This window comes from Mugil cephalus, chromosome 15 (assembly GCF_022458985.1).
Source record: "Mugil cephalus isolate CIBA_MC_2020 chromosome 15, CIBA_Mcephalus_1.1, whole genome shotgun sequence".
Classification (NCBI taxonomy): Eukaryota; Metazoa; Chordata; class Actinopteri; order Mugiliformes; family Mugilidae; genus Mugil; species Mugil cephalus.
The window spans coordinates 22,734,408-22,756,795 of NC_061784.1; the positions used below are offsets into that span (position 1 = coordinate 22,734,408).

Below are 22,388 nucleotides of genomic sequence, written 5' to 3' on the forward strand. Positions count from 1 at the left end.
CGAGCTGTTTTAGCACACACTGCAGGGAAATTAATTAATTAATTAATAAATAAGGGGGCTAAATTGTGAACTGACAGTCACAGACTCGAGGAGGCTGCAGAACCACTGAGAGGGAGGTTCCAAACCAAATGCACATCTGAGATTTGAAATTCCTCGCAGCCTCCGTGATCATGGTGTGTGGTTGTGGTTGAACACTGAACATTCATCGGACTCAGACTCACGGTGGATCCTGAACTCCGCTCCGTTCTGCTGTGCTCGGTCAAACCTGCCATTTCCAGCGTGAGCTCGACCATTTTGTGCGCGGGGTCCCGTATGTCTGACCCACTAACACATTTCTCCTCACCAGGCGCTGTGACGTCACCGGGGGGCGGGGCCAGAGGCGTTCAAAACACAGCCTGCCTCGGTCCTCCCTGATTGTCTGCTTCCTGCCTCTTTTGCGCTTCTTTTTTTTTTCTGTTTGTTTACCCCAGATTTCTTGAGGAGCCCGACGCCTACTTTATTTTATTTTTTTTTCTGTAAAAAAAAAACTTTTGGTTTTCCTTGCTGTTTTTTATATAATGCGGCTGCTCTCCGTTCATTCCCCACACAACGCGTTTTGCGCCGTGATCGGTTTGGCAAACAGCATCCTCCTGTTTGTTTGTTGCTTTCTTTCGGAGGATGTGGACTCGTTTTAAAACCGTATAAATGCACCCGCCGTCCAAGACACGCTCCGCTTTTGAAATCGAAGAGGTAAGAGGGTTTTATGTGGAAGGAGCGAGACAAGACAAATGCTTTTTCTTTTTTGCTTTTTTTTTTGTTCGCAGCAGCGGCAACTGTGCAAGAGGCTGCAGCAGCTGCAGATCATTATTATCCTGCCTTGTGTTGTATTGTGTTGCTCTCACGGCTGCAGACTGGAACAGGGTCACATACCAGAGATTTTAAAGTTTGCATCGGCTGCTTTCTCAGCTGTGCTCTGTGTCTCTGTCTGCAGACGCGGAAAATGGCGCAGTTGTTTTGCAAACTGAACGCGCAGTTCATTTCCTGCTACACACTGAGGCTCTTTGAGCAGGGAGCTGATTAACTGTTGACCAGATTAGACGGACAGGACGGGCTGTGGGTGGAGAGGTTTATTTCTGCCAGTGTGAAATGTGGAGAGTGTGTTTTGAGTTCATCTTTTGTGACAAAAATACAAACCCAAAGGATTTAACTGTCTCTGCTTGAGAAATCTCTTTATTTCCTTTAACAAATGAAACCAACCTTCAGGTTTTCTTGCATGCACTCTCTTTAAACCTTTCACTTGCAAATAAAGAGACGTGCATGGTATAGTTAGACTCTTTGGGAGGGTGCTTCCAAAGTCTAACTGTACCATGCACATTGCAAGATCTAGGCAAAGGTCAGACTGTGCCACTTAAAAGATGTTCCATTTCCTTTTAGGTTGTTGTAACCTCTTCCTTCCTCCTCCTCCAGGTGTGTGTGCCCTGGGTGCGGCCTGGCCTGTGGGGTGGTGGCGATGAAGAACCCGGGAGCTGCAGAGAGCCGCCGGCTGGTCGGCCTGCTGGAGGCCGCTCTGGTCCGAGAGGCTCGTCTCTGGAAGGTGCCCGTCTTCAAGAACGGATGCATCCAGGCGAGTCCGTGCTCATGCGTGAACATAATGGAATCATTCCCTTAACAGAAGAGCGTGGCTACATGTTTGATGTTGTTTGGTCTGTTTTATAAATGTGCTGTGGTGGACAAGTCTAATTCTGTATATTTTTTTTGGGATGTCTGGGAAGAAGAAGTGAAGCGAACTGAGAAGTCATTCTCGGTTCTTTTAGAAGAAATTAGCTAGCAGCCCTAAATATACTTTTAAAATAAATATTTAAAGCAATGGAACAAATTCTGCTGAGTAAACACAGCTGACAGACAGTTATTTTGTTGAATTGGGGATATTTATCCCTGTTCCAGCTCTGTTCCACCCATTTATTTAATCGTACTAATCTTATAAAATTTATGTAAATGCAAAAGGAAAATCTGAATTTGTCCTTACTTTATGATAAATTAAAGATTAGTGAAAAAGCTAAAAACCTACAGCCAGTTTGGGTTCTGGAGAGCTCTCAGGACTGTATCTAAAGTTTCTTTAATTAACCGGTGTTTGTCTCCTTTGACCACTCAGGGCGCTGACATCTCTTCGTCCCAATATCAAGAAATGATCCTCTGGCTCGGAGAAATGAGCCGGCTGTTCCAGTTCTGTCCAGAGACCTTTGCGCTGGGGGTGTGCATCCTCAACAGACTGCTGTCCACAGTCAAGGTAAAAAAAGGCCTTTAAAACTGCCCAATGTCCCTATTCCCCACTACAACTGACTGGAAAGATCTTAATTTCTCTGACTTCAATGCAAACTAAATCAAATGTTTTCTTTTTTTTTTCGAAGGCTCAACCAAAATACCTGAAATGCATTTCCTTTACCTCACTGGTCCTGGCTGCCAAAACCAACGAAGAAGATGAGGTAACGTCAATAACCAAGTTCAGAGTTTAATAAAAAAAAAAAAAAAACACCAACGTCAGTGCTATTTTAAAACAGTATGTTTATTTGCTTCCCTTTTTGCCCGTGTCTGTTTTAACAGGTGATCGGTTCGGTCAGAGACCTGGTTGCGCAGAGCGGATGCAGCTTTTCGACGGCGGAGATTCTTCGCATGGAGAGGATCATTCTAGACAAGCTGCACTGGGACCTGTACACCGCGACACCCGTCGACTTCATTCACATAGTAAGTTCAGCAGAAAGACAGGCAAACAGGACTTCTTCTTCTTCTTCTTTCTTTTTTGTTTTTCTAGTTTTTAGCTGGACCTGAACTACTGAAGCATCTCAGAGCCAGCTGGCGAGACTTTGAAATGCTCTAATGATTTCGGGTCCTGGTCTTGCATAAAACACAAGCAGTACATAAGCACAAGTTAAACCATCATGCTTGCAACATGTTTTGCTTTTAAGATGGTGCTTTACAAACCCTCACGCCTCCCTCTTGGCCCCACTTTAAAGACTTGGTCCTAGTAGCGATTTGTGCATTTATCTTATCTGAAATCAGTGTGCCCATAATAATTATTAATTATAATATTACAAAGTTACAAAGTTCTGGGTTGCTTCCTTCTTTTTTTATAACCATTGCAGCCAAGAGCAGAAATAATATTTGGCTCAGAGGATATTGAAGTTCCTAATATTTGCTGGTCTCAGCTTCCCAAATGAAAACACTAAAAGCTTTCTATAGATCTATATGGCATCGACAGAACATATCTTTGTGTTTAAAAAAATAAAAGCATCTTAAGAAGTCATCCTAGGCAGTAGACTTTGTAACAGCTATAATTTCCTCACCCCAAAAACTTTTTTTTTTTTTTTATCTAAAAGAGGGAAGAGAATAAAGTCACTGCTTTTAACCTGCATCATAATCTAAACATGAAGTTCTGACCCAGGGACACAGATGATAAAAAAAAAAAAAAACAAACAAATAAAACAACTGATAGAGCCTGATGTGGTTCCTCTTTAACTACGTGTGACTGCGTTTGAAAGCTGCCAGCAAAAATAACATGCGTGATGCATATCGGGCCAAGGCACTTCTGATTAACTCCTAACCTGCAGCCTCACCATGAAAATCTAAACCCTGCAGCCACCACTGGGGGACGAGTGTTTCAGTTATCAATCCTTCAAAAAAACAAACAAAATAACAAAATAAAATGACATGTTGTGGAAAGTAGTTTTGTCCGTGTTCAAACTGTGAGACGCCTCCTTGCCTGAAGCGATAAGTGACTGAATTGTCAACAAATACACACAAACACACAACATCATTTAGGTCCCTTCATGCACGTGGGCCCCGGAGCTGTATTCATAATGCTGGTTAAAGATGGAACTGATCTGCAGAGACGCCAGGAAAATATAAAACGATCGTATTGTTAAAATACGCTTTCACTGAAAGTCAGAGAGCTGGAATATTAGAAAATATTTTAACAGAAAAAGGTAACTACGGAGGCTGAGAAGGGCCAAGTCTGCAGATTTTTATCATAATCTTAAGATTATAATTAAGCGGTTGTAGTTTTTTATTTATTTTAGTTTTGCTTTAAGTCTTAAGTGGTAACAAAATTACTTTGAGTGCAGTTACTTCAGAATTTGGGTTTTCTGTTTGGAATCTTTTATAAAAGTTGACCTTAAACCCCGAAATCATGTTTAAACAAACAAACCATTCACTCATCAGTCTTGACAAAACAAAAGTCAGTTTGATGTACATCCCTAGAAAAGCAGCTTTGTTTTATCTTAGGGGAAAATAAAGGATTAACTGGTGATGACTACCAGTTGTCGCATAATCTCGGCTTTTGTAAGTAATGCTGAATCTCCCTGTAAATAGGAAATAAAAAATGTACAGGCTCTCTGCCAGCAGCTTCATGAATACAGCCCATAATTGTCTTGACAAATAGTTAACATTTAATATTGAGCCACGCAGGTCAAACACGTTTCCCACTGAGACGACGTCCTCGGCTATAATTCCTGTAAAATACACCACAAGGGCCGATTACATCCCACTCAACACGTTAGATTTGTCTGTGACGCAGAGATCGAGAGTCACCAAAAAGCAGCTCGGCGCACGAGGACTGAACTGGCTGCAAAATGTTAAAATAAATAAATAAATAAATAAACTCGTTAATTGCACCTTTTTTTTTTAGTTTGAGGATCTGACTGAGATTTGTGTCACAGGTTTTTACCGAGTGCAGAGTTCTTATTGTGAAACCTCTGTTGTTCTAGCACTTCACTTGAGGCATTACAAAAATCTAAGACGTCTAAAATAAAGATGTAAAAATAATAAAAACTATAATAAAATAAAGACATTTTTCCTATTTTTTTTTATACTATCCAAATAAATATTTTTTTTCTTCAAATAAATACTTAAACTATATGGTAGGTATCTCACAAGTACATCCCCATCGCCCTACCCTGAAGAAACTTGCATTCCCTTCCCTTTATAAAGTGTTTTTTTTTCTCCATTATCTACAAAACAGCAATCAATAGAATCTATTAATAACTCGCCACAGACTCGCCACCATGACACTTTGATATGAATAAATAAGATTTACAGAGATTCCTTACAATTACACGTCTCTAGAGTTTTCTTACACATCCACGTAAACACCGCTTGTGAAAAGGTGGAGTCAGCTGTGTGATGGGGACTTTGGCACCACGTTGTCCACGAATGTACTTTCCTCCCGGGACAAATCCCACTTTCTTTAGAAACTCATGGCTTATTTTTTTTTGCTACGGAGTGAGTGAGGGAAGTGAACGCAGGATGAATGAATGAATGAATGAAGGACACGGCGATGGACCGATGGCAAACATTAGAGAATTGACCTTTTACAAAACCCCGCCCCCAAGCGGCCATTGTCCAATCATACATCCTAGCAACCGTTACTATGTAAGCAAGCTGCCGGCCTCCGACAAGCTAAATGGGGAAGCGGTGTGCAAAATAAACAAGCATGTAAGCTCCAAGCTGAAGCTAGAATGGGCTAGCCATAGTGATGGCTAGCTAGTTAACGTCGAGCTAGCCAGGCGCTCATATATACAAATAACTAATGTTAGTTTAGCAGTGTTAGCTAGCTAACTTTAGCTGTTACGTTGGGTCTCATGGTGCGTTTACTTGAACTCAGAAAGTCGAAGGATCCTCACTACCTCCGAGTTGAGTTTCCAAGATGGCCGCCCCCTGTGTAAACGTTAATTAGAAGATCCTGTGATATTCCGTTTATTAACCTCCTGTGATTAGTTTTTGTTGCACTAAATCGGTCGTGCGGACAGTATTTTCCCACATACACACGTTGAAATGCTTTTACAGTGGTATTTAAGTTTTTCATGTGTTATATGGGAACTACAAGTCCATGTCGTGCTAACAACGGCTAAAAACATTAGCCTGGTAAAACCAAAACAGAGCCAAACATCATCGTGACAAACTGGGATTAATTGTGTGTTTTTTTTTCTACATTTAAATTAAACAATTCAAACTTTTGATAAATTTCTGCCTTGTGTGGTCTTGTAGATTTCATCACTGTAAATAAGATTATCTATTGGATTTGTGTAACTTAATTAGCCTAAATTTAGTTTAACATCTTAGCAATAAAATTGGTTAATATCAAGATTTTTTTTAATATAAATATATAGTTATATTCAACAAGGCAAGAGCTTTCATGGATGCATCATCTAGTTTACCGAACTAAGGGCTCGAAAAGGGCATTTTAACTTAATTTATTTTCATCTTCCACGTAACATTTTGTGAATGGACAGCCTACTCCTGAGGCTGTGCTCCTTATATCTGAGGTAGAGCTCATGTGGTTTCTCAGATGCTTTCGTTTCGATAATCGTATTTTCCCCTTTATTTGCATATTTTAATATTTTGGGTATAACCCTCCACTGCATACTGTAACCCCATTTTGCCTCGATCTGGAGGATATCGGCAGGTGTGTGTGTGTTGTTTGTTGAGACTGTTGACATCAAGAAGCCTAGCAACAGTAACTAAGGGGGGTGGGGTTTTTGTGAAAGGTCAATTGCACGTACCATACAAGATTCACAGGGACAGAGGTGAGAGGTGGGGGCTTCATGAGTAAAACCTGCATGGAGGTTCAGATTTAGACCTCTGCAACGGCAATGAGCACCAACCGAAGACTGACGGTGTCCTGGGTGGAGGAGAGGGAAGGGGAGTTTGTGTCAGATGTGCAGATATGTACGGTTGGACATTAAATGCTTTGACCTTGAGTAGGAGGTGTAAGTGCTGGGGCGATGGAGGGGGGTGAACACGCACACACAATGAGACGACGACGACGACGACGACATCGTTATGCTAACGTTTTGGTCTCCTCATTTCCTCCGTCATCTAGTTCCACGCCCTGCTGGTCTCCGGACACCCCCACCTCATTCCGTCCGTCGGCCTCGGCTCCGGCGTCGGCCTGCACCCGGCCGCAGACCCCGGCGCGATCCCTGCCGGGCAGGGGCGTCAGAAGAGGCCCCCGGACTTCCACGTGGCGTTGTGGACCAGGCAGGTGCAGCACTGTATGGCCTGCCACCAGCTTTGGCAGTTCAAGGGCTCCACGTTGGCCTTGGCCATCATCACTTTGGAGCTGGAGGCGCTGACGCCCGACTGGTTCTCCGTCTTCACCGAGCTGTTGAAGAAAGCACAAGTAAGAGAAGGGAACACTCCCGGAAACCTTATTCTAATTCTAGTGACGTTATAGGCCTTAAGAGAAATAGCAGTAACTAGTTATTACTGGCTTTCCTTCCTTACACTTCCTACTTCTGTAATAAACAAACTGAGGTAACTCGGAATGAAATAAGCAAACAATCTGGTCAGTTACTGAACTATGTTCGGGTCGAGGGGTGATTGGAGTGACGACAGTAAAGGCACATGTTGGAAGGCGAAGAACAGATGTACTTTCCTGTCAAAAAACGGCACATCTTTGATTAAAGTAGTGTCATACAGGTCCAACATACAAGCTTTGAGTGTGAATCTGAAAGCGTTAATACGCTTAATACCATAGACTGTATATAAAAGACTGAAATAGACACAGTCTGAAAGCAGGAGCCAGTTCAGGAAGTGACTTAACCTCATGAGACCCAAGCATTTGTTTGGAATACATCTTCATTTTTAAAAATAAGATTAAGATCTTTAGGTATTTGTGATTAGTACGACCTAAGAGGTACAAAAAATAAGCATCATCTTTGAACTGTAGGTAGTTTTTGAATGAAATTGTGTGGACACGGATTATTTCAGTCTGTTACAGTTTAATACCAAAATTCGCATGTCACATCAAACTAGAAAAGTTAATAAACATAAATAAACAAGTGCACCCTTTGCTAACAAGACAAACGTGTCTCTTTATGAGGACAACTGGTCTAAACGAAGCAGAATAAGCTGCAACAAGCCGTAAACGTAATGTCCCCATATGAGGACGCTGGGTCTCAGGAGGATAAAGGTGCTGCTTCCAAAAAAATAAATAATAATAAATATAAACCATGAATTTGTCAGAGGTTCCTTCCAGCTCCACCCTCCTTGTCTCAGTAAATTCATTTCTGGCTGTAGTAAAATTTGGGGCGTCAAACCCGTACCTGCTGCTACGTCCATCTTTTTAGATGCAGTCTATGATTTGGACGGTTTATGTACGAAAATGGAAATTTCCCAGTTGAAAAAATGAGCCCATAAGCAGCCGTGTCATCGGAAAGATCAGGATGCTTGTTCCTACGTCCATTTTCAAACTCGCTTCTCCTCCTCTAGGTCGACAGCGCCGAGTTCATCCGCTGCAAAGAGATGGTGGACGAGTACCTACACAGCCTGGAGTTCTCCCTGCCGACCAACGCCGTCTACATCTTCGACAGCACCCAGATCCACGAGGACGAGTTGGAGATGGAGGAGGATGAGGAGAATGAGGAGGAGCGAGCCTGGTGGGCCAGGAGGGGGCGCAGCAGCGGCGCCAAAGATCAGGGGGACGCGGACGAATTCTACGACGGTTTCCGGTGTTTGTATAAAGAAGAGGCCGCTCCCGGCGTGGAGGGGAGCGACATGGAGGGTTTGTTCGAGTCCAAGCAGAAGGACGTGTCCCCCTGCCCGCCCCTGCACCCCGCTGTCAACTAGAAGGACATTCAATCACACCATCCACTTCTTGTTTAAGTGCACAGTGGGGGAATGTCAAATCCTCGCCTCAATTAGAGATCGATTATTTAAAATTTTATTATTTTGGTGCACTTCACACGGGATCAGTGTGAGGAGTCGCTGAGCCAGACTCAAATGTGATTTGACTGTCTCCTGCAGTTTTTTTTGGTCCATTCAAGTTCTCTACCTGTTAATTTTTTTCTACTTTTAGCCTACGCGTCGTTCCTGTAAGTCAGAGATAAAGGATAACAAATGTTTTATATTAGCGCGGTTGAGGTCAAGAATGTTTTTCTACGTTTGAGAGTTGATTTGTTTTTGGGGTTTTTTTTTTTGTACGAGGTGCCCAGGTTCCTCCAAGAGCCACATAGCACTTTGAGATGAAGACAAGCTTTTTTTTTTTTAAGAAACAGATGCAAGTAATTATGTTTTTCTTCCACCTTTTTTATTATTTTAATCTTACTTACATGTACTAAACATTTAAGTGCATTTTATTTACAAAAACTAAATGAAAAAGCTTTAATTTCCTGATTAAATGATGCAGATGTTTTTATTTTATTCTACCCTTTATGCAACCGTCGTTACATATCAAATCAAGAGCACCTTCTGGAAGATTAGTTCAACACTAGAGCAGAACGACGTAATAAACGGTCGTTTTGGAATCATAAAGTGATCTGATTAAGGTTGCAGCATCATTTAAACGATCAGTATTATAACGGCTTACTGTATGAGAGCACCAGTATCGTGAGGATTGAACTATTGGAATCATCCTGTTTCTATTTTGTAAATATCACGCAGCTCTGTCACGGTTTTCTCTAACGTGAACTGGTTACTGTCCGTTTTTCTGTCTGCTTCGATTCGATTCACGATGAGCTGGACCGAGCACAGAGAGCAATGTAAGTTTTTTGTTTTTTTCTGTTTTCTTCCAGATACTGAGGCAGCTATGTCTAATTTTGTCAACCACATCAATAAAGCTATTGTTTCAAAAGTCTTAAATGTCACTTTTGTAGTTTGTTCAGTTTGTTGCAGCTGGATAGAAACATTTAAACCGTTCAAGCATAACATTACGACCACGTTCCTAACAGTGTGTAGGGGCCTCTATGGTGGATCATCACAGATACTTGATCAGTTTTGTTCTGGTCACAAGATGATTTAAATGTTATTTACCTCTGCAGTCAGTGGTCATAATGTTGTGGCTGCTCTGTGTATGTATAATGAAGCCTGAAGCTAAATGAGGACATATTTTCACACTATTTTGAGTCTCTATTTGGGCAATTTGCACCACTTCTGCTTTCTCACGCTGTTCATTTTGTCGTCATCACTGTTCTTCAAACTGACCCCATCTCCGTCTTATCTTTAGTGGCCAGGGTTCCTCTTCTGAAGTGACTGCCGAAATATTTCTTCTCGCCATCACTGAGCTCTTGTTACTTCACTTTCACTTTCAGATGATTATTTCTCTATTTTGAACTGATTTGAGCAGAACATTCAGCACTTTGCCTGCTGCAAACACGTCTACGGATTCATTCTACTCTAAAATCCTCTAAAACAGAAAGCTGGAAAACTGATGCTTACATGCACCTCTGAAGATGTCATCCTGTTTTTTTGTGCAAATGTACAACAAACAGTGTTAAAAATGTATATTTATACCTTGTGTAGATGCAAAGTCTAAATTTCAACCATTAATTTCAATCACAGGTAAAGATAATAATGGAATATTATTTATGCTAAAAGAAGAAAAGTAGTGGAAAACATGACTTTGAATTTGACATTTCCTAAAATTACTGACTTTATTTTCATTTAGTTTTTAAGGCTGAACTGAGCTTTCATGCAACATTAGAGCTTGTTGCAGTTTGTGCCACCACAGTGTTTTTGCACCGACGTGCACAGACTGACTGAGAGCGATTATCACTCAGCGGCGACGTGAGCAGAGTGTGTTGCTGAACTAAAAGGACAGAACAGGCAGCTCTGAACAGATTGTGCAGCTGGATGAGATCCAGTGAGTCCTGCAGGTGGTGGTGGACAGAATAATAATAAAAATAATAATAATAATGATGATAATAACCATTATAAACATAAGAGGGCACAAAGAAAAGCATGACTGTGGGACGATCTGAATTACTGCACCATGACGTGTTCAATGAGATGAGAAAAAAAAAAGAAAGAAAGCTACAGTGTCCAGACAAAAATGTGATTCTACATCAGTTATCAGGCATAACATTATGACCACCTTCCTGATGTTGTGTAGGTCTCTTTTTTTGAGTTTGTTCCTGAAGTGTTTTTGTGTCTGCGTGTCTGTGGTGGGCTGCATCCTGCCAGGGGAGTGTCCTTGCTATGGGGTGTTTGGTCTGGTCTGGTCTGGTATGGTGTAGGTGGGGGCTACATGTCTAAGTAACATCCACATAAATGAACACCAGGTCAAAAAGTTCCCCGGCAGAACACAGAACACTGACTTGTTGCAAGTCAGTTTAATTGGTTTCACTTCTCCTGTCAGTGGTCATAATGTTGTGGCTGATTCGTGTAAAAATACTAAAGGGCCTTTTTATTTTAGCATTTATAGGAACTAAGGAACTAATATGCTAATTTATTTGGAAACATGTTAAAATACATAAACTTATTTAAACTGTTCTCATGTTTTAGTATCGAGGGCTTGTACGTGATGTCACAGCTCGCTGAGTCTCCATGGTAACGGCCGCTGAGTGACAAAAACAGTTGAACGTGGAGATTAGCAGCATTAGCTTGAATCATAATAGCATCGAAACTGTAATATATATATATTTTTAAATTGGGAACATGAGGCTGTGTCAGGAAGCTTAAAAAAAGCTTAAACGTCCAATTTGGGCGAAACACAAACTTCCTCCAGCGACAAGTCAACACACTTCACACTCCACCTTCGGTAAACACGCCGCTGTGGTCAGCTGCTCGGCGGCGCGAGTGGGGAGGCATTAAGTTCTGAGCAAACATCACAAACGCAGCTCTTCAGTTAGCGACGGCTAAACAGGAAGCGTCTCAAGCTGACAGCTGCGTCGGCTGCAGCCTCACCTGCCTCCCTGCTCCCTCCTTCAAAATAAAAAAACCAGACAAACAAATCACGGCACAGAGAGACGCGTCCACGTCGGGAGGAGGGTTTGCATTTATTTCCAAGGACACACAGTAAATACAGCTGCTTCTCTTCTCGGGCGTCTGAGTGGAAACTCCTGCGCGTTCCCTGTGTCTGTTTACGTCTGTTTTTATGTGTGTACATTATAATATACTGGCTTCATGTTTGTCGTTAACACTCACATCACGGTTTTACAATAAAGTTAAATCACTTAGTTTTGACAATGTACATCATAATAATATGTGCTCCTTACATTAATATATTCAAAAACTAGTACACTTTGCATATTAAGCTTCGTAAGAAAATATTCACATACATTTATCGAGTTACTGTGAAGCAGCACCAGAATATTGCATAATTAATATTTTTTTAGTATGTCAGTACCTATGTATTTGCTAAATCTGCAGGATACAGGTACTTGGTTATTGCTCGGGTTTTATTATCTGGGCTCGTTCGATACAGGGGGGCTTCTAACATGAAATGCATTAAAGCTAAGTTCTACAAAAAGTTAACAGACACATCTCACCTGGACAGTATATCAGACGTGTCTAAAAATATATATATATATATATATATATATATATATGTATTTATATATATATATATAGGAAAGGCATAATTTATACTGATATCGTCCATTTAAATGTCAGTCATTTTTTTTTTCCCCACCGTGGCACATTTTCTTTTTCCAAATATAAACTGTGTCGTGTGCAGTACCAAAAGGTCAGAGGGGCTTTGTCTAATTTCAATGGAAAACACACACAAAAAAAATAAAAATCACAACATAGAAAAACAAATTGTCAAAAAAAAAACAAACAGAAAAACAAACAAAAAAATGACACATAAAGAAAGATCCTGAATAAACGAGATGAAGTTGATGAAACGTTTTTTTTCCTCATTATCATTTTTATCATTATTTTACTCTTTTCTCTCCGTGTGGCTTCATCAGCATCATCATCATCATCATCATCCTCAGTGTCTTTGGTCCATGTGCACAAAGTCAAGATGGAATGTCAAAACAAAAACAAACAAACAAATAAACAAACAAATAAATCAGAAACGAAACAGATGTTGTCGTTGCTATGGTGATGGAGGACAAATCCATGGTCGTGTGTGGGAGGGTGAACAGCGGCCCATAAATTAACTGGAAAACAATGAAGAAAAGAAAAAAAGAAGTTTTGAATGACTTCGACTTGAGCACAAAACAAATCGACAATAAAGATTTTAACTCTGCAGACAATGAAGCAAAGACGGGCTAAAGGTGGGGGCGAGTTTTACTTATATATATGTGTATATATATAAATATATCTGGAATAAACATAAAATGTGAAGATCTGTGCAAAAAAACAACAAAAAAAACACAAAATGGAAGGCTGGCACTGGTGGCAATGTGCATGAGCGACCACAAGGGGGCGCCAGAGGTCAGCATTTCGAATTTCCCTTCCTGTAGTCAGCGTGAAGACTACATTACCTACAAGACGTGTGCACATTTAAGGTGACTTTCAGCCTCGCTGGCAGCCATTAAACGTCACTTCTTCCCAACAGAAACTGCCTTCAGATGAACATGTGCGAGCAAGTTGTGTCTTTACGGGGAATTTTAGGGACTTTCCTGCATGAAAGGTTCAATAAATGACAGCGAAACATGATGATGCATTCATTCAAGAGCTAATCGAGACGTTTCACTCCAAATCATGGAGTTTTGATGTTTTGCAGTAATGAGAGTTCACTCTTCTAGGACGGATTTCTATAGGTATAATAAACCGGCTGCAGGGATTTATTCAGATTCAGAGACGAGATTAGCAGCGAGTTGAGGTTAAGACAACAGTCGGCGTCTTATTAACCACACAAAAGACGGAAGTGACGGCCAATATGCTAATTTAAAACATTGCTTTGTGTGCAACTGGAAAGAAAGAGGCCAAACCCAAAACCAGATTAGACAGCTCCAGGTCAAAAGTATGTGGACGGGGCTGTCGTTCCTTGAAAGCACCGTCAAGGAAGGAGTTTTTAAGACAAAGACAACTGGGTTTTGTAAAGAAAATGTGGCGTGACGTGATGCCATTCTGCACCGACGCTTACACGCACTAAATGTTTTACAGTCAAATCTGTAGCACTGTCACCGCACGGTATCTACACAAATCAGCGTCGCTCCCTATCTGAGCTCAGCTCTGCCTCCTCCCTAATTTAAAAAGCTTTTCACTGCCTCCTCCCCGTCCTCCTCCCTCCTCCCTCCTCCTCCTGAGTATCCTGAATAATTAGAGCGAGGCAAAGGGAAAGAGTGAAAGCACAGGAAATGTTAAGCTTGGGCAGGACACAAAGGGGAGGAAGTTTCCTTAACACATGCCAGGCTTTTATAATAGCTCCCATAGTTGTGTGTTGTGTTGGGAGACAGGTCAGCGACATCAGTGCGACCTCCGTTACAGTTAATGAGGCGCCGTTGCTGCAGGACGGACTTACAGGACTTAGCAAGAATGGAAACCTCACGTACTTTAAGACCGAAAGGCGTAAAAGACGGGGAAGAGGATTCAGGACTTACTTTTTCTTGTCCTTGTCTTTCTTGAGGGGCTGAGCTAAGGACAGCGTCTCGGCCGCCACCTTCCTCCTGTTGAAGGCGTTCATCTCCTCCTCCAGGTCTCTCCGCTTCTCCTCCACCTTCCTCTTCTCCTCCTGGTGCATCCGCTTCAGCTGCTCGAACTTATCATGGAGCTGGATGCAGAGGAAGAGGAAGAGATGGGGTTTAACATATGAGCCTCTAGAACCGTCAGCTCTTTTAATTTTAATTACTCTTATTATGGTCCCTGTTTGTGGAACAGTTTGTCTGAGGAGCTCAGGGAAACAAGACAATGTGGACATTTACAAAAGCAAACTAAAGACCCAGCTTTTAGTCTGGTTATTAATTGATTTTATCCCTTTATGTTTTTCAAGTCAGACTTTTAACTGAATTTTACCTATTTTTTTTTTATTATTTTTAGTCTTTTTATTAATTTAATTTATGTTATATTTGATTAAAATCAGATTTTTGACTGGATTTTTTTTTCTTTGTAGTCTAGTTATTTATAGAATTTTATTTAATTTATTATTTTAAATTTTTTTTAGTCTGACTTTTAACTTAATTTTACTTATTTCTATTATTTTTTATCTTTTCAGTCTATTTATTAATTGAATTTTATTTAATTTATCATTTTATATTTTTTTTAAATAAAATAAAATGACTTTTAACTGAAATTTAACTTATTTTTTTATCTTTTTAGTCTGATTATTAATTTAATATTATTTATTTAATCATTTTAGTCTGACTTTTAACTTAATTTCACTTATTTCTATTATTTTTTTATCTTTTCAGTCTATTTATTAATTGAATTTTATTTCATTTATCATTTTATATTTTTTTTAAATAAAATAAAATGACTTTTAACTGAAATTTAACTTATTTTTTTATCTTTTTAGTCTGATTATTAATTTAATTTTATTTATTTTATCATTTTAGTCTGACTTTTAACTAACTTTAACTTATTTTTATTATTTTTACCTTTGACTGAGTTTTATTTATTTTTATCCTTTAGGTTATAATCACAATTTATGAAGTAATTTTTTTATCTCTGTAGTGGTGAGGGTGGATAACGTTTCCTCAGTGTTTTTAAATCTGTACCCGTGTGTGCGTGTCTGCTTTTAAATGTGTGTGGGAGACGTCGGTATCTCTTGTATCTCTTGCATTTTTTTGTTTTGTTTTAATTTAAAGCATCTTTTGTATGAAAAAAGCTCTATAAATAAAGTCTGACTGATGGTTCTGGTTCCAGGTCTGTAGTTCTCCTCTCATCCACCTGTTTTACAGCTGGAAGTTAATTCCACTAAAAATGAACTGAACTGATAAAAGAAACTTTATTACCTCGTATACTGTATGTGCACATCTTTGCTTTAGTGCAAAGTTAATGCTCACACCTTCCTTATAAACTCTCACCATCTGCACAGGATTTGATTTTAATCTGTATATATATTATAAATACGTGGCCACGACCGACCTCTCGCTCCTTCTCTTTCAGTTCTGCTTCCGTCTCTTTCACTTTGCTCACAAACATTTGCCGCATTTCTTCTTCTTTGCGCTGCAGGTCTCCCAAGAACTCCTTCCTCTTGGCCTCGTACGTCTCCTGCAGACTGCAGAGAAGGAATCAGTGGAAACGGATGTAAAAAAAAAGAGACGTATAAAGCGCTCATTTCCAGCGCCGTTGACAGACGAGAGCGTGTTGCACCGCGTTAAATAAATAAATGTCTCCACCTGAACGGCTGGCTGTCGGGGTCCGTGTCTTTGAAGCCCATCTCCTCCAGCTTACAGCGGCGGTACAGCTCGTAGTGGCGGGCGTGCGTCTGCTCCCTCAGATCCTCCATGTTCACTCTGATCAGCATCTCTCGCAGTTTCACGAAGTCGCAGTGGCTCTCGTTCTCAACTAAAGAAAGAAAGAAGAAACACATCACGGTTAGTGTTGATTTCAGTTTTTTCCCTTTTTTATTCGGCCGTTTTAAACTGCTTCATTCTTAACAGCACATCTGTCACTCTGTTACCAGAGCAGGAAATCATCTCTGCAGGAATGTGACGTAGTCGGCACAAAACCCTCCAGAGAGTCTACGCATACCATCCAGCAGGATTAAATTAAACCAGCTGAACCAACAAGAGGAAAAACTCCTTCATCTTTCAGACGCAGAGAGGATCCTTCACGTCTGACGTTCACTCTGTTTGTTTATCCGTCTTTTATCCGACGTGAACTCTTCTTCAGTTTTAGCTTCACGGCCGAGTGAGTCTCACAGTGAAATGACTTCACGGTGGGGAAAAGGGCAGGAAGGGTTTCCTGTCTGACAGACTGACAGCGGAGGAGGACGAGGAGGAGGAGGAGGAGGAGGAGGAGGAGGACGAGGACGAGGAGGAGGAGGACAAAGTCTCTACTTACAGCTTCCCTCAGCTCATCACCACAACATGGATTTAAAAGCTGATTTAGTTCCTGATTTAGGCCTAAACTAAAGACAGGAAAGTGAGATAAGAGAAGTTAAATCTGAAATATTTAAAAGTCGTTATTAGAGCCACACACACTCACTGGCCACTTTATTAGGTACACCTGTTCAAATGCTTGTTAACACTAATAGCTAATCAGCCAATCACACGAGATCAAGACAAGTTGCTGAAGTTCAAACTGAGCATCAGAATGAGGAAGAAAGAGGATTTAAGAGACTGAATGTGTAAATTTGAGGAGTGTAAAGCCCCAAATTTAACCCCCACATCACTGCTTATGGCAGGAACGAGTTCCTACAAATTTCAAACTTTTTCCAGACTCTAATTTTATGTAAAATTGAGTGTAAAAAAATATTAAATAAACAATTTATGGCATTTGAGTAAATAGTTGTGTATCATGTATTAAAACTGAGTAATGCAGCTTAAACAAAGACCAAACCCAGATAAACTCAGTGCATGTTTTTTATTTTACTTTAGTTGATCATCAGTCTATGATCATCTGTGTTTAAAAAGCAAAGATCGAACTTTATGTTTTAGAAATCTGAACAGTGGTAACAGTTTTAGAAACATGAGTCAGGGCTGTCAAACATACGTTCTTTCATTCAATCACACACATTAACTGCAATTTTTCAACGAAAGTAACGACTGATCCTAATTAGTGACACAACACTGAGCTCCACGACTAAACAGCAGATGGCAGCAACATGCACTTATTTAATTTTTCTTAAAAACATTTAATTAAAATTTTTATAAAATAATATACTGAATAGAAACAGTTTCTTTGCACTAAAACAAAGAAACATCTTGAATAACTCGTATTTATTGTGAGATTATTATAGGATCGATTAGGATTTGTGTTTTCTGTTTCAGTTACATAGTATAATTTCAACTTTTGTTTGTTTTGTATTCGTTGTGTGGAAGAGGTCGACTAATGGGTGGATGCTAATAAAGAAGAAAGAAGAAATCATTTTTTATGCTTTTATGCTTCAAATTTTTTTTCTTTCCCTGGAAACTGAATGCAGAGATTTTTCACCTGCAGAGCCACAAGTCTTTCTCCCAAGTTTTCCCTCCATCTCCTAGATTGATATTACGCCTACAGAGTAAAACCTGACACACCTGTTCAACCGCTCCAATAAAACCAATACGTAAGGGTGAGTCATTAAAAACAAACCTGGTGGAACATAAAATAATAAAAGACGTCAACCTGTTTGTAAAGTCTCAGGTCAGGTCAGGTAGGTGTGTGTGTGTGTGTGTGTGTGTGTGTGTGTGTGTGTGTGTGCGCGCGCAGACTGAAGGGCCTCTCAGGTAATGAATGGGACGTATGTTGGGATTAAATACCACAACAAGCTGTGAGCATTGAGGACGTAAAGATACTGACATTTAAAAGGCCCAGTTAGCGTCTTGGCATTTAGTTTTCCCTGGTGGAAAATGAAGGAAGGCAGCCTGCAGCGCTCGAACCACAACAGCCGCAAAAAAAAAAAGAAGAAAGAAGAAAAACTCTGCTTGTTTTGCTACATTAATGCTATAAAAGCCCCACAATGAACCTAAAGAGCTGTGAAACCATAGCAGTGATGCCGCTGTATGAATCACTCACTTGTATTTTTGCTGGTTAACCACACATCATTAGTGGAAGAACATGGGGTAAAATATATATATCTATATATATATATATGAACGTATGTATGCACGTAGAAAAAAAGAAAAGAGCAAGTCTCCAGGGCTGCATCCAGGCTACTGAAACCTCCTGTTCATTTGGCATCTAATAGCCTCACTGCGCTCGCCCCCCCCGCTGAGGAGATGAATCAAAGCCAATCCTCTGAGTGTCTGCAGCGCTGAGCCCTTAGGATCCAACAGCTCTGCAGACACACGAGCACTAATGGAAACAGAAACATACAAAAAAAAAAAAAAAAACGCGCCTAATTTTAAGAATCGAATGCATGTTAATACACCTACTGCAACATGTGTGCATAAAACGAGAGGAGGAAAGGGGAGGGGAGGGGGGGCGGTAGTCTGCAGAAGAGGGAACAGTGGTCGGCTCCATGTCACAAATGTCTGGAGTTCAGAGATAACAGAGCAATACGATCCTGAGGGAAGATAAACACACAAACACTCACACAGAGCGCCCTTCAATTAGTCTTTTGTCAGCGGACAGTCGTTCCTCTGTCTTCCCTCAAGTGGATGGAAATTTCTCATGGCTCGTAGAGAGGTTAGCATAGCCCGGCTACAGCTACGCTACTACGACATGTGGCATCTACAAACTGTTTCCACTGACAGAGACGCTGCTTTCAGGAGCCTGACACAGAGGCTTCAGTCCTCGAACGTGCTGCGACAGGCTGGGAGTCGTATGAGCGGCCTGACTTTAAAAAAAAAAAAAAAAAAAAGGGAAGGCAGTTTTCTAGTATTTAACACCATCGGTGTCACTGTTACTGTTACTGTTGTGCACAGCTCCATTTTAACTACCGCTGACCAAATCTGACAAAATAAAGAAAAGCACGTTTCGTGGATGCAGGCAACGCCCGAATAAATGAGCGCACAGTAAAGCTGAGATAACTTTCTGCAGACGAGACTCGGAGTCGGATCCCCCAGGAGACGTCCCGCGGGTTTTTTATAAATAAACATGAGCGTCCCCGAGGGTTTGGGGAATGAGAGTGGTCAGTGGATAATGGTGAGAGGGTAGGAAGGAAGGGAGGAAGGAAGGAAGGACAGAAGGAAGAGCTGTAGGGAGGGATGGAGGCTTCTCTGAGAGGATTACTCCCACGTGAGCAGCAATATTCTCACAGCGCATCTCTGTGTGACATTATTAAATTAAAGTGTTTGCTATCGCTGGCAAACGCAGCGAGATGAGCTGTGGGAAACAAAAACAAAACAAAAAAAAATCCCAAGAAAGCTGAGTCGGGAGGCGACGTCTCCGCGCAGAACGTTAAACGGGGAGAACATCCGAGTCGCCTTTACCCTTCATTTCAGTGTCACTCCGCATGAAGTCACACTCACAGCTGTGGAAGGCGCCCTGCGTTTAACAGGGAGGGTATAAATAAATGGACAAGCTGAGCGCTGGTCTTCTCCAAGATGAATCACATGAGTCGGTTCTGCTTTATATCACAAAGATATCGCAAGAACGGTTTGCTCTTTCCTTCCACGTGCTAGTTTTTATAGAGTGCACTTTGAATGCACACATGATATGGCTTTTTAGTACGTCAACACATCCACATACAGAAGCTGAAAGACATTGACTCATGCACTTCCTTAAAAAATAAAATAAAATAAAAATCATACAACCCCGTGACCATTTTCAGAGACATGCATGCAAATCAATTTAAATGCATAACAAATCAAAAATAATGCACCACAAAAGGAGCCATAATTTGTGCAAAAATATGTATTTGTCAGCTTCATCATGTCGGACGTGGACAACAACCATTTATAACTGCACTTTTGTGGTTTTTGCACATGTGGTGCGTTCGAGCCACAGGAAACGACTGCGCAAGACCCCAATGTTGCTTCTTGAGAGAAGAGAGAAGTCGGCAAACAAAAAAAAGTTCGTGATCATTATTTAGTCCATTCAGATCCATTGATTTGATCTAATAATGATAATGTTTGTGTTCCTCCTCTGTGGTTTAGTTGTAGCAGCTCAGAGAAAACACTTAAAACAACCACCGACTCCACCACGTACGCAGCGTTTGCTTGTGAAACACCAACATTGTGAGTGTGTTGCGATGGATTCTCACCTTGCACAACGCCCCAGGGGTACTGTCTGGCCCTCACGGTTTTGTTCCCTACTTTGACCTCTTCCACGCTCCCAACCACAGCGAACGGCAGATGGGCCTGCACAAGAAAAAGAGTCAGACTGTTAAAAAAAAAAGAAAAAAAAAGAAAAAGGTCAAGGGGTCTCGTTGTAACCGGAGTCATAACCGGGGGAGGCTCATTCCTGGCTTCTTTGGATATTTCTTGACAACAGAGTAACACTTTCACAAGTCATATTTTAGCTGGGTTTGTAGAATTTAATAAACAAGACGAATAATTGTGAAATTAAACAGTGTTTTCTTCTAAAAAAACAGAGCGAAGTGTAACCAACTTTGACAAATGAGCTGCACCACAGCTCAGCTGTGGTTCAGCTGGAGCTGTAAGGCTTAATTTGCTGAAGTGATTAAATACACATACAGACTTTATTATTACTCACGGGGTAAACATGGGGGGAAACATGGAGGAAACATGGAGGAAACATGGAGGAACTATAGGGGAATCGTTGGGGAATCATAACAGGAAACATGGGGGGAACATCTGGGAAACATGGGGGGAAACATGGAGGAAACATGGGGGAAACATGGCGGAAACATGGAGGAAACATGGAGGAAACATGGAGGAAACATGGGGGGAAACATAGCGGAAACTATGGAGAAACATGGGGGGAAACATGGGGGAAACATGGGGGAAACATGGGGGAAACATGGAGGAAACATGGGGGAATTATAGGGGAATCATAACAGGAAACATTAGGGGAACATCTGGGAAACATGGGGGGAAACAGGGGAGAAACATGGAGGGAAACATGGAGGAAACATGGAGGAAACATGGGTCAGAAACATGGGAGAAACGTGGCGGAAACATGGCGGAAACATGGGGGAATCATGGGGGAATCATGGGGGGAATCATGGGGGGAATGATGGGGGGAAACATGGGGGGAAACATGGAGGAAGCATGGAGGAAATGTTGCGAAGTCATAGGGGGAATCATGGTAGAAACATGGGAGAAACATGGGAGGGAAACATGGGGGAATCATGGAGGAAACGTTGGGAAATCATAGGAGGAATCATGGAGGGAAACATGGAGGGAAACATGGGAGAAACATGGAGGGAAACATGAGGGAATCATAGGGGAAACATGGAGGGAAACATGGAGGGAAACATGGAGGGAATCGTGCCCGAGACGTTGAGTCTGAACCAGCTGGTTGCAACTCAGGAACAAGCTGGTGAGCGTGGGCGCTGATGACTATGAATAGATGCGATGCTGTAGAAAAGACGCCAGGAGGAACCAACTGCAGCGGCAGCAGTGTTTTGTTGTGTGTTTTAGATACACCAATCAGGCGTAACATTATGACCACCTCCCTAATATTGTGTGACTCTGTCTTGTGCGTCCAAAACACTCGTGACTCATCAGTCAATGGACATGGAGCTTCGGAGGGTATTTGAAGTGTCCGTTCTCTGTGGATCATCCCACAGATACTTGATCAGTTTGGGATCTAGAGAATCTGGAGGCCAAAGTAAACACCTTGTTTTTTTGAGTTGTCCCTAAAGTGTTTTTGAATGACTGTCCCTGTGTCCTCTTGTCCTCCAGAGTTTATACTTCAGAATCCAACTTGTGAAGCCAGAGTCACAAGGAGTTTGTGTCCGTGGTCGTGATAAAAGCTCTTAGTGCTTCAGAATGACTGGATGTAGCCCAAACGTCAAGTGTCAATAATAAATTTGGCTTTTAGGGGAAGGAACATGAAAGACTGATAAGAAATACTGTCCACAAGTCGTATAAGGACCCCGGTATTTACATCCGATAGTAAGCCGCTGCTTTCTGCACTCTTAAATGGTACAACATGGTACTAGAGAAACACAACTATTCCAACAATTACCCTGTTACTTCTATCATGCCGTGTCCAAAAGTTTCCCAGCAGAACAATGGTATCTACTTCCC

The 22,388-nt window shown here is 41.2% G+C and overlaps 2 protein-coding genes across 3 annotated transcripts in view; one reads left to right on the forward strand and one right to left on the reverse strand.

Moving 5' to 3' along the window:
* The first annotated feature begins 372 nt into the window (after positions 1 to 372).
* On the forward strand, positions 373 to 3,952 carry ccni2 (cyclin I family, member 2). Its single transcript, XM_047606323.1, has 5 exons — positions 373 to 729; positions 1,447 to 1,603; positions 2,132 to 2,266; positions 2,388 to 2,462; positions 2,581 to 3,952. Exons 2-5 carry the CDS (start codon positions 1,490 to 1,492, stop codon positions 2,803 to 2,805), a joined length of 549 nt encoding a protein of 182 aa, XP_047462279.1. The 5' UTR covers positions 373 to 729; positions 1,447 to 1,489; the 3' UTR covers positions 2,806 to 3,952.
* A 2,901-nt stretch (positions 3,953 to 6,853) lies between these two features.
* Positions 6,854 to 22,388, reverse strand: part of septin8a (septin 8a) — a 36,215-nt gene continuing 20,680 nt past the window's right edge. The window contains exons 6-10 of one of the 2 annotated variants that reach the window (XM_047606321.1): positions 20,435 to 20,531; positions 15,984 to 16,152; positions 15,730 to 15,862; positions 14,247 to 14,416; positions 6,854 to 7,135 (exon numbers count right to left, since the gene is read on the reverse strand). In XM_047606321.1, coding sequence (XP_047462277.1) covers positions 6,970 to 7,135; positions 14,247 to 14,416; positions 15,730 to 15,862; positions 15,984 to 16,152; positions 20,435 to 20,531 — 735 coding nt within the window. In that variant the 3' untranslated portion in view covers positions 6,854 to 6,969. Of the gene's footprint in view, positions 7,136 to 11,728; positions 12,858 to 14,246; positions 14,417 to 15,729; positions 15,863 to 15,983; positions 16,153 to 20,434; positions 20,532 to 22,388 lie in introns of those variants that run through there. The other variant, XM_047606322.1, reaches the window with a different exon arrangement.

What these genes read in the sequence shown, in the direction of transcription:
- ccni2 (XM_047606323.1), top strand. Translation starts at nt 1,490, where the DNA reads ATGAAGAACCCGGGAGCTGCAGAGAGCCGCCGGCTGGTCGGCCTGCTG. An exon ending in TCAAGAACGGATGCATCCAG is followed by an intron (nt 1,604 to 2,131) that starts GCGAGTCCGTGC and finishes TTGACCACTCAG; the next exon opens with GGCGCTGACATCTCTTCGTC. An exon ending in AAACCAACGAAGAAGATGAG is followed by an intron (nt 2,463 to 2,580) that starts GTAACGTCAATA and finishes CTGTTTTAACAG; the next exon opens with GTGATCGGTTCGGTCAGAGA.